Source organism: Diadema setosum, chromosome 15, assembly GCF_964275005.1.
Source record: "Diadema setosum chromosome 15, eeDiaSeto1, whole genome shotgun sequence".
NCBI lineage: Eukaryota > Metazoa > Echinodermata > Echinoidea > Diadematoida > Diadematidae > Diadema > Diadema setosum.
This window is the reverse complement of record NC_092699.1, coordinates 15,927,787-15,940,315: the sequence shown is the minus strand read 5'-3', so window position 1 is coordinate 15,940,315 and position 12,529 is coordinate 15,927,787. Positions and strand designations below refer to the sequence as shown.

At 39.1% G+C, this 12,529-nt stretch overlaps 1 protein-coding gene across 1 annotated transcript in view; it reads right to left on the bottom strand.

Annotated features, from left to right (window-relative positions):
• Positions 1–3,462: 3,462 nt before the first annotated feature.
• LOC140238561 (uncharacterized) overlaps positions 3,463–12,529 on the bottom strand; it is a 36,505-nt gene continuing 27,438 nt past the window's right edge. The window contains exons 15-18 of the mRNA XM_072318462.1: positions 11,454–11,744; positions 10,346–10,588; positions 8,138–8,353; positions 3,463–5,561 (exon numbers count right to left, since the gene is read on the bottom strand). Of these exons, the coding sequence (XP_072174563.1) occupies positions 5,110–5,561; positions 8,138–8,353; positions 10,346–10,588; positions 11,454–11,744 (1,202 nt within the window). The 3' untranslated portion in view covers positions 3,463–5,109. The remainder of the gene's footprint in view (positions 5,562–8,137; positions 8,354–10,345; positions 10,589–11,453; positions 11,745–12,529) is intronic.

Genomic DNA, 12,529 nt, shown 5'->3' with positions numbered 1-12,529 from the left:
ATGACTGTATAAAAATAAAGATCAGAAAGCTGTGATGATCAAAAGTTTTATGAAGATTGTAAACACAAAAATTTATGTTGATGTCAGTGAAAATTAACATGCAAATTAGAGATAACTAGAAATGTCGCTTTGGCGACTGGTATGCCTCCGCCATAATGCATGATTTTCCCAATAGGTCTAGATAGTACATGTGGACAATGTGTGATTACATTTTCACAAAATTGGCAAAATATTGAAATGACAAGTTTGTCACAAATGTGTTGAATGTTCACCTTCCTTGACCTAGGTTTAATTGGATGAATAGGAGAGCATGTATCTAGGGATTTAAGGACTTTAACTCGATTTTGACCCATTCATACATTTAGGCATTGAGTAATTTTCAAGGTACAGGTGTGGAGAAAAAGTGCAATTTCTGAATTGAATAGTAAATTGTTACCATTTTCATCTGGCCCTTGACCCTAAAATTCATAAGATAATCACTTTCAGGTAGAACATGCATAATATGTACTAAGTTTCAAGATAACTTGAGCCACTTCCGAGATATGGAGGAAAAAGTTAGTTAAGCACTTTCACTTGATCTTTGACCTTTTGACCTTTGAGGCAAAAAAAGAAGAAGAAAAAAAACTTTCCAGAGAATTTCTATGAGGTTACACATGTATGCATACACCAAGTGTAAAAAAAAAATAACCCTGCTGGCATTGCATGATAGGAGGGAAATAGTAAAATTTTGAAGTGTTGCACTTGACCTTTGACCCCTGACCTTTGGCCCCATGAACCCTACATTCTCTAGATAATCACTTCCAGTCAGTATATGTATATACTATGTTCCATGAAGATACCTTGAACAATTTTCCAAGGTATGGAGAAAAAAAAAAAGTTTTAATATTTTTACTTGACCTTTTGACCTTTGACCTTTGACCTCATGACCCAAACTTTCACCAGAGAATCTTAATTGGGTAATACATGTATACACTAAGTTTCAAGAAAATATCTTCAGGCATTCAATAGATATGGTGGAAATAGTGAAATTTTATGTATTTGACCTTGACCTTTTGACCTTTGACCTTGAGCATGTGCACCCAAAAGTTGATAGGCACAACTTCACCCCCTAATACACATACATGCCAAGTTTCATTAGGATACCTCAATGGGTTTTGATAGTTACCTTGTCCACAAAATTCATTACGGACGGACGGAAGGACGGACGGACGGAAGGACGGACGGACGGACGGACGGACGGACAACCCGAAAACATAATGCCTCCGGCACCACTTCGTGGCGGAGGCATAAAAACAGGCATGAGATGACATGATAAAATTGTGATTTTATATTGAAGTTTACATAGCATGCCAAGCAAAAGAAAACATTCGGGATGTTTAACAAATGCTGATCATCATTGACGATGAAATGTAAGATAAAAAGAAAAAAGTAAAAGTCGCATTCAGTGACTAGCTGGACGTAATCACTCTTGCCTATTTATAAGTTGACGTGCGTTACAAAATTGAATGCTCAATAAATTATTGCTTATTAAACAATGAAGTTGACAATGCTTTTAAGTGTGCTTATACAACCCGTCGCACTAATTTGAATGCACAAACGTGGAAATCCATGCCAAGACACGAAACTGAATGCTCACATCCGAAGTTGAATTTGTGACTACTAATTTGGGTGCCTGAAAACGATTATGAAAGCGTTGGACGTGAAATCGTTTGACCAAAGTCACTGCACCGCTTTAAACATACGAATTTGAATTCACATAATGAAAATGAATGCGATTTTTACGAAATTGCCCGGAAAACTAGATTATAGTTGCTAAAATGGAAAAGTCTGAAAATCATCTGGAGTTACCCTTTAATCTATTGTACATTACATAGACCCAAAATGTTTACGAAGTAGTAAATAAAAAATCTAAATTAAGTTAGAGATTCAATAAACGCGATACACAAGCTCTCGAATGAAACCCCATGCGCTAACCATATTCAACACCATCATCCACCTTACGGAGGAAGAGTTTGATCTAATTGACATGTGGCATATTATGAAGCACAAGTGATCTGCTCATCTAAGGTCGAAAGTGGCTAGAATCAAGAAAATACCATTTCCTATTGTCAAGAAACTTGACGCTTTTTGTTAAAGAGATAGGGTGATCATTAGGCAATCATGTCAGGGAAAACCCCAAACGAGACCCTAGGTACTGAAAAATGACAATATTCTTTTGTAACCCAGAAGGACTACGAATATCTTATAATTTTATGTATCCATTAGATAGAAATAAAAATAAAAATGATCATTATGTTGCTTCCCGCTTCAGAGCGTACCCACTGACATGACGTCTCCTATTTTGTATAGGCCTACATATTGATGTATAGATATACAATATGTAATAATGATATTATAGGCCCTACAAGAATTATGCGATTCTATAATCAAGCTAACGGTATCAACTGGTCAACCATCATAACAACTAGAATAAAACATAGACTAATGTCGTGATTGTGACGCTTAATGTCTTCCAGAGGTTATCATGGAACATCTAGACTGAAAGCCCATCATGATCCGTAAAAATCTAATAGAATACACATATCATATATTCGCGCATTTGAATGCGAAATTCATTTCCGTTTATATTTACAGTATATTTGTACTTGAAGTGCATGATTCTATCGTGTAACATTAATATATTATTTGACATTGTGTGTTATTATTTTACATTGAGTCCGGGGGCGTGCAATTTTCTTGGTTTATATTAATAATACATACGAACAGAATCTGATAATGAATTTGATTGGGTTTAAAAGTTGATTATTCCAACATATCAGTGCAGAAACCAAGAGCAGGGTGAATTGGTTGCTCCAAATAAGAAATTAAACAGAAACTAAACTTAGCGGGAAAACTCTGTTATCACAATTTGGCAAGGTCTCATGGAAAAACGGAGTTTGCAATGTAAAGTAAATACTTAGTCTATACACAGCACCATGGATAGTATAATAATTATAAACATGCTTTCACGTTTTGTGTCGCATTTGAGATAGTGACTTGTGCACGTGTTGATGGAATTATAGTTCCAGATTCCTCTTTTCTAAACTTATATCATAAACTATGTGTTGCAACACATACGCACACACACACACACGCACACACACACACACACATCTTTACACACATATACTATACAGGCTATACAGTATACATACATATATTTTTAATACATATGTATACATAAACGTTTGTCTACATTTGTTATTGCTTATTGAATTGTCATAATTTAAGCGAATCTTCAACCTAAAAAGTATATATATTTACACAAAATATGCTTAGATATACATGCATATGTATGTATGTATATATAAGGCCTACATATTTATTATAATTATGTAAGGTTTTCATATGTCGTGTGTATCGCCGTATATTCGCTCATTTACTTCCTCAAAATAAATATCGTATAAATGCGGGTTTGTGCAGGAAAGATAGATATTTTATTGAAACAAACTACATAGACAGAGAGGAAGATTAACTTACAGTATCAGGTTTTTTCACAGGTGATTAATATAAGGATCATAATAGCAAATTTGTTCGCTACTTTTTATATAGCGCATTTCACACTTCTTTGTTAAGTATCTCAATGTGCTTTACAGACTATTATTGCCCCGGTCACTGGATACATTATTTCCAACCAGCACTGACAGTGCTCACTCTCCACTCCCTTGGGAGCATTCAAGCCTGTCGCAGACATGGCGCCCACATGCTGATCATCCAACATAAGCTTTCTCATTCTACAGGGGCTGAAGTGCAAACATGAGTGGCTTCGCATGGGCTGAACATGGAACCCACGAATCATACAATGCTCATGTCAGTCAGAACGCTAGCGCTCTTATCCACGTCGCCACGACACCTCCACTAATAAAGTGAAAGCGTCCTGGTGTATATACATGCATCTATGTTATCCTTTTCTTTTCTTGGCAAGACATGAACTTGAAGGCTAGATTTTAGTGAAGTGAAAAGTGTTTCACATGATAATAAATAAGCAGTTCATGAACATTCGTTGTATGCAGCTTCCAGGTAATTGTTGATTAATAAAATTGTCAGAAACGTCTTTTTATTGACTGTATTTGTCAAAGTTGTCCATTAAAGTGTGGCGTCAATTTTTTTTTCTTATCTCGGCTTCTCAAGGATATCTTAAATGTCCGAAACGACAAAGGCATGACGTTTCGTGACTAAAAGAAAATAAAAGGAGTCAAAAAGGGGCCTGAGCTTTCGATCCTAGCAGAATCTTCGTCAGAGGCAAAATGACTCCATTTTACTTCATTGGCTCGCCTTCATTGGATAATTTGATATTTGATATGCATAAATGCATAGTGCAGTTTCTCCAATATCAACCTTTTTACGTGATCATGTTGAACAAGGAGTTATTACAAGGCAAAGCAGGAAAACTGATAATGAATTGAACACTATATGCTGTCTCGCATGGTAGAGAAAATTAAGTTAGCCTATAAAAGGTATCTTTGTCTTGTTAAGAAATAATCATAGTTACCTACCATAATACTAAGCTGTCTCGCGAGAAAATTGATTTAACCTTAAAAAGGTATCTTTGTCTTCTAAAGAGATAATCATAGTTACTTACCATAAAAAGAACATTTTCGTTGTATTTAAGTACCCAGGGAAAGAGATAAAAAATCCTTATTCGTCCAGGTCTCTATACATGAAGGTTATTGATAGCGGAAGTGTTTGCAGAAATAATCTGAACAAGAATAATCCAACCTCTTTAATTGAAGAATAGAATATAACTATAAAGGTCCCAAAGTACCACTCAGGACTACATTTTCTGAAGAGAGGAATACTTCTCTTAAAGGCCACAGCGCAAAGTTGTGGAGGCAAATCCATAGTCATTTGGGCGTATTCAGATCAGTTATTCATTTAAATCTCGAGATTCGATAACAATGTGCAATGTTTTTCAAGTTAGACACTTTTGGGACTTAGCTCTCTTTTTTGTTGTTGTTTTTTCTCGTAATATTTGTTTCCTTATGTTTTATGGCAGAAAGGGTTACATTATAGAAGATGTGGCTAACATTGTGTAAACATTGGGTAATCAACCACCGCGTGATAATGCGTTTACGCCACGGGGTCGGCTTCGCAGAGCCCAACATGCTTGTTACTGCACTTAACGTCGTTCCAGCCCATCCAAGACGTGATGGTACACTCCTCGTCTGTGTTGCCGACGGACGGCGCATCTGGGCACCAGAGCGTGAGTTGCTGCGAGTCGCCCTTTGAGTTGACCAGCGAAACTGCGCCGTTGGCGGGTGCTCCGCTCCTCTTCGCGGAAATCCATGCCATCTGCTGGGGTGCATTGTGTGCACTACCCATCCACCAGATGACCGATATGTGCTCGCGGTAGGAGTCGATATCGGCAAGGTGTCCGCCCCTCTGCTTGCATTCTTCAGCAACCTTATCACGCGTGTCTCCAACTTTCACAAAGTGGTAGCAGTATGAAGGGAAGCTGCTGTTGTACTGAACTAGCTCGAAATTCTTCGGGCACGAAACTTGTGGTGGATCGTCACTCGGCACTGTATTGAAAGACATGACGATACCAAAGTTTCAATTCATTTTGATGTGTCGTGTGGAAAAAGCTTCTTCTTCATCATCATAATCTTTTTTCTTTTCTTTTTTTTTTTGGAGGGGTGGGGGTCTCCCTTACACCTTTGTAATAAACAGCTTCCAGACATTACTATATAATATATAGTGTAGGTGACACTGGCATGACTAGGCCTTGTGGGAGACCAGTTGAGATCACATAGGCCCCCTATAGGAATGATGTTCCTACCATTGTCGTAGGTGTTTTCTGCCGCACACATGCAGCTGAAGTGGGATATTATTGGTTACCTCTCGTCTTTATCAACTCTCAAGATTTGTAAAAATAATTGCCAATTTGTAGTCTTTCCTGTCCACAAACCTATATCACAATATAGCATAATTCTTACCTGAATCAATGAGTGAAATGACATTTTTTTTTTTGTAGTAATGCGATGACCTTTGATCTGTACTTTGACCTTTTACCTTTGCCACTTCATGTGTTAGTAACTGCATGTACATTTTTACCCGTCATACCAAATTATATCACGATGAACTCCTACTAAGATTCCGTTATGGAGATTTAACAGCTGAAAAATGTAATTTATAATCAGCAACTTTCATAAACCCTTGACTTATAACAGGGCTTTTAACCCAAACCTAATCACATCCCATGTCCTGGCAAAATCGCATGCCCTTTACCAGAATCCCCTGACATTGCCTGACATGCCTAAACAGATGTGGGAGCTTTAGATTTTCAAGATTGGGACATCAGAGGAAAAATTGTAGCTCGCGTCGTCTCAGTTTTCACTTTGCGTTCCGGGCTATGTTTACGTCCGCTCAATTCACGACGCAGAGAACTAGGCCCACTTGATGCACTGATCATAAAAGGGGGGGGGGGGGGGGGGGGGCGTCTCCGCATGATTTAAAGCTACTTTTCAGCACGACGCAGGGAGCGAGGGGAACGTCCAGCGCAATCGTATCGAACGTTCGCGTCGCAAATCTAAAGCTCCCTTATATCGAGATGTTCGTTTTAGTTCAGTTCAGTTCAAATTTATTTCGTGTTTCCACAATAGAATAATATATAAACATAAATCTCACTTTCTTCAGCGACAGAAATAATGCATGAACTTTATACAGAGAAAACAATTGAAAACTTACAGTATAGGGATACATTACAATGGTTGCTGAAGACAAGTAACGAAAGTGAAGTAATTATTGTCAATATGCATTGTGTGGAAGAAAAAAAACCGGAGGGACCCACTGAAAAGACAAAGCTTGTACAGTGTGGCCTCTCTTGGATTAAAAAAAAATCGATGCAAAGATTGGTTGAAAACAGCAACTAAGCAGCATAGAAGGTTTGGAAGCCCGCTGAGAGACAACGGACAAACAGTTACACCCAAACAAACAAACTAATTACATGAGACAAGACTGGGACAGCAACAGGACTACTTATAGAAAAAGAAAAACTGACCTGACAACACGACAGGATACAGAATTATAATACCATGACAAAGAGGTAACCCAATAGACAGGATTATGGAACAGAGACAACTATCCTCGGAGGTTTGAGGAAGAAAAAAAAGAAGAAAAAAATACACACACACACACACACACAAAACCTTCAAGTGCGAACTACGGGTTAAAGAAAAGTCTACTCATAGCCTTGGCTTAGGCAATAGCAGCGATAATAAAAAAGAAAAAGAAAGATGTAAGACAAACGGCAAAATAACCCGAAACACACCCTTGGATGCGCAGAGATTTGAAAGAAAGAGTTGGTTGCTGGATACATACATGTAGGTTTGCATTACACAAATTTGCATAATCTGAAGATATTTTCCCCAGGGGGTGTTTCACCAAGAATTTAGGTCGAACTTAAGATCGACTAAAAATTAATTGAAGTTTTATCTGATGTTTTCAGAATTCTCTTCAAATTTTTATCAAAATTGACAGAAAACCCTCTATCCCTTACTTGAATTATCTTGCTAATAATGTCGTACGAAAGACTCTCCAAATTGTCACTCTTATATGAAAGTTAGGATATTATTGACGTCATACACAGCCTACTGTAATTTCAAGTTGAACTTCAAATTTAAATTCGACTTAAATTCTTCGTGAAACATCCCCCCCCCCCCCCCCTTAAAGGGTGTGTACAGTTCTGGTCGAGGTGAGGATATAGCGTTTACTTTTTTGCGAGATATTCAGAAACCACTCTATGAGATGTCAAGGAGCATGCAATTCTAAAGGGTACCAAAAGTGTATTTGATGAAAATCGGTTTTGAAATGGCTGAGATATCCAAAAACAAGGTGAAACAAAGAGATCCTAATAAAGTTGTGGCATGTCGCCTTTATTACTGTCACTTTTATGGATATCTCAGCCATTCCAAAACCAATTTTCATCAAATAAATGTTGAATCCTTCTTAAAATTACATGCTCTTTCATATTTCATAAGAGGTTTCTCATTATCTCACTCAGAAATGTTCAAAACATGAATCCCTTACCTCAACCAGTACTGTACAGTCCCTTAAAAATAGGAAATATTAAGGAAGGGAATGGAAAACTACTCCTTACCACACGTAGGTGGGCTTCTGTCCCACGCCACTCCATTCGCAGTAGCTTGGCAGGTAATCAGGGATTGTGAATCGGCAGCCATCTCAAAGCCTGGTTTACAGTCGATAACCAACCAGCTGCCCGCATAGAGCTTGTCACCAAACCTCTCCTTGTACCACACAATCTGTGCGGTGTTGTCAAATAGCTCCGGCAAGTTGCACTTCGGTCGGTCTTGGACTGTTGACAGGAAACACGTGCTGGTACATTATTCCTTGAGTGGTAGAATCGAGTAACTTGTTACTTACTACAGCTAGTCCTTTACGAGATAAAGTCATATACTTCCTATCGGATAGCCACAAACGACGAGCAGGGATCATAAATCGATATGCAGACCCATAATACCACAATGGATGGACCATTAAAAGAACCCTTTTTATATTACGAGATGTCTTAAGAGGTAGGCCGTCATTATATTCCATCAGTTTACATAAGTTCCCGTGTGTGGCTAAGGGTAGTCCTGTATGGGATATAGTCATGTAGGCCTATAGAACTACGTTACTACGTCTAACTCCCTAGAAATTTGAATTAAACTGTTCTGAAAACGCGACTTTCGCACTCTGCTTTAAAAAAAAAATAAAAAGTCCCTTACGTGATACCCCCGCCCGAACCCTCCCTCGCCGAGATCTCACACCGTCACACTATGTTCCTCCTTATCTTATAATAGTAGTCCTTCACACCACTTTTTTTCCGCCATGCTTAATTCCCTAGAAATTTGCTTTTCAATGCTCTATAAACGCGACTTTTGTACTCTGTTTTTACAAAAAAGTCCCTACCGTCCGCCCGCTTGGTCGCTTCGCTCCCTCGCTGAGGAATTCATACCGTCACATGAATGTACCCCGTATGTTATAATCATAATCCTTCGCACTAATTTGCTTTTTTCACTATGTTTAATTTCCGATAAATTTGCTTTTAAATGCTCTATAAACACGACTTCTGTACCCTGTCTTTACAAAAAGTCCCTACCGTGAAGGGGGTGGGGGATATCCCCCTCCCACACCCTCCCCCTGCTCTGTCAGGTCGCTCCCTCGCCGAGGATCTTACACCGTCACATAAAATGTACCCCCGTATGTTATAATCATAGTCATTCGCACTAAATTTTTTTTTCCACGATGTGTATTACCTAGAAATTTGCTTTTAAATGCTCTATAAACGCGACTTTTGTATCTGTTTCTACAAAATGTCCCTACCGTTGTATCGCCCGCTCGGTCGCTTCACACCGTCACATAATGTACCCCCGTCGAGATTTTGCCCTCAAAACCTTAAGTGTTCAGGCGAGCTTGCTTGTATCTAAATATTTTTCTGACTCATAAATAAGCTAGGCCTACCATGTAAGTTCCCACTTGTATACTAAACAATCGATCAAAGAAACATGATTTTGATTAAAAAAAAACACACACACAAGCCAAAAAAAGGTAAGTTTCGTTGAGTTGATGGGGTAAACTACCGGTAATGTTAGGCATTAGGATTAGGATTATTCTGAAGTCTAAGCATATGTTAGGTTTTCTGTTGTGAAATATTATGGGATATTATACAAACTCTCAATGTGTCCCGTTCCCATAGAGGCTCCTTTTATGTGTTCATGGTAGGCCTATGTCTTTCCCCTTTGCTAGATCTACCGAGCAAATATGGAATAGGCTCTGAGATTCGAAGCAGTTAATGTGCTTACAAGCAATATGGAAGTCTCATATCGGGATGATTGATCAAATCAGTGTTTTGTTTGTTGTTTGGGTTTTCGGGGGGGGGGTCTATGAAAATTTAAGTAGCTATGAGTTCATTTGCGTTTGGCGTTACTTGGAGTGAAAAGTAAACAAACATAATATATCATAAACGAAGGATGATGTTAAATAAGAGTCTCATTAATGCATTAATGCAAAAGAATTCCCGTGTACACACATGGCCTACATACATACATGTGCAGTGACACGCCGTTTGTGCCTGCGACAACTGCTCCGGTCTTTCCATTTTCTCCAATGATTTCGAGTTAGGGTTGCTGTTTAGTACAATGCACTGATTTTTGGGTCTTATAGTTTGACGTGAGGATTAGGATTAGGATTTGGGTTAAGGTTATTACTAATACTATGTTTGTGGGCAGAATTTATTTTTGGCTCGGCCTGCAGAGGAGCAAATGTCATGGAACCGCATGTAATAGACCGATCTGGGTACACTCACAGGTGACTGTCACGTTGAAGTGGGTGTCTACGTTATGTCCACATAGATCTGTACAGTTGCATGGGATGAGGCAGAAGCCGATCCCGAAGGGTCCTTGCAGGGGGTATTTGCACGTGGCGTTGTAGGGTTCCAACATGTTATCCAGACAGACTGGCGGCTTCAAGTCAAGGAGGGCGTAAGGCCGGCCCGGGATGGTTTGGGCATCGACGTTGTTGACTTCAGTGGCTCGCGGAGGCTCATTATCTGTTTTAAAGGACAATCCAGACAATTTGTATATATACATGCATATATATATATATATATATATATATATATACATGTATATATATATATACATACATATATCATAGCATTACATTACGTAGTACAAAAATTGGTAGTGCCGTGTACAGATTTGTGAAATATATTTTGGTCTTTGAGCAAACAGACTAATATGTCCTACTCTAAAAACAAAACGAAATTGAGAAACGGAGAATTAAGGCACAGTGGCGGTACATCAGGTGATACTCTGAACTCGAAAACGCGCAGATTCATGGTTCGAATCCTGTCAGGTCGTTGTCATCCAAGCTGTTCTCCCCACCCAATGTCTATAATAACACATCAGTTGTACAAGGGCGTATGGCAATGCTAGGGTAAGGATATTGGCCTTTATTATGTCTGAATGTAAATGTTACCACAAATTGTACCATAACGTGACCCCATTTCACCATCACTGCTCTGGTCACTCTAACTATCCTGTTTTTCTCACGGTCAGTCTGATATTCCTTTTTTTTTTTAGCCACTATAGTGGCCCACATTACCACCCGTTCATCTCACTTCCTTTGCCAACCACCCTCTTCATCCCATGACCTTAATTATACTCCACATGTTATATAATCAGCCATGCTGGCTGGAGCATACAAAAGCAGGTACCTCTGGGAGAACTACAGTGACTACACTTAAGAGGCCACCATCGGAAAATTCTATTCCACCAATGGAAATGATTATGAAACCCTATGATTACGAAAATTTGATAATCATTTTTTCTTAGCTTCTTCTTATACATTGCACATTCGAAATTATATGAAATAGACATACGTGCCGAGTATAAGTAATTCTGATTTCAAACCTGATACTGTAATAGTGATGCTTTTGGTACAATTCAGTCCGGCCTTGTCCGTCCCAACACATGTAATGTCACGAGACACGGTACATTTGCCCTTGGGTATGTAGATCTTCATTTCGCCTCCATTTGTCATGCTGCTCTTGCCCATCGTGCATTCAACGTCAACTTGCCCACTGTTGTCTGTGGCTCTGGGCATGTCTTCTTGGTCCATGGTGATTGTTCTGAATCTCTTTGTGGGGTCAGTAGAAAAGGCCAAACTATCGGGTGTATCGGCAAACTGGCATTTTTCGCAATCTGTGGAAAGAGACCATCAGCAGGAAAAAAAAGTTACTCTTTATTACTTCAAAGGACAATCATCATCTCTTCTTCCCTACATTTGCCTCCGCTTAGTACCCATTTCATGAAAGAACATTATAGCACACTGGTCCAGTATTTGGGAATTCCTTATGTCTTTTAACATATAACAATCCCTAAGTCTGTTCTCATTCAAGAGCAAGTTAAAACTAGGAAAACACTCTGAGAGCGCAGACCTCCGCCAAGCAGATACTTTCCACCGATGATCTTGCTCTTCCATAGAGAATAGTGATTTCCACCCATACGTATGCATGCTGAAAAATCGCCCGATTTCCCAATGTAAAAGCCTTTGTTACGTCATAAGCCCTCAGCCGCGAGGCGCCCAAGTTCTCCCAAGTTCATTGACCCTACCAGGCAAAATATCGAAAATCCTTCATGAAATCCATAAAAAATTCCGGATCACTACCAAAATTTAATCACCGTTCCTTGTGCCACTCTAAACCTTACCTTCAAGTTTCATCCAAATCCATGCACAATTATTTTTGAGTCATTTTGCTCATGTAAAAACAAACCAACAAACAAACGGTAACTAAAAAGCACTCTGAGAGCGCAGACCTCCGCCAAGCAGCTATTTTCCACAGATGATCTTGCTCTTCCAAAGGGATCAGTGATTTCCACCCATTATGCATGCTGAAAAAAAAAGTCGCCCGATTTCCCAAAATAGAAGCCTTTCTTACGTCATAAACGTAAGAGTGCGCGGTGCGCCTCGCCGTAGCATTTGACAA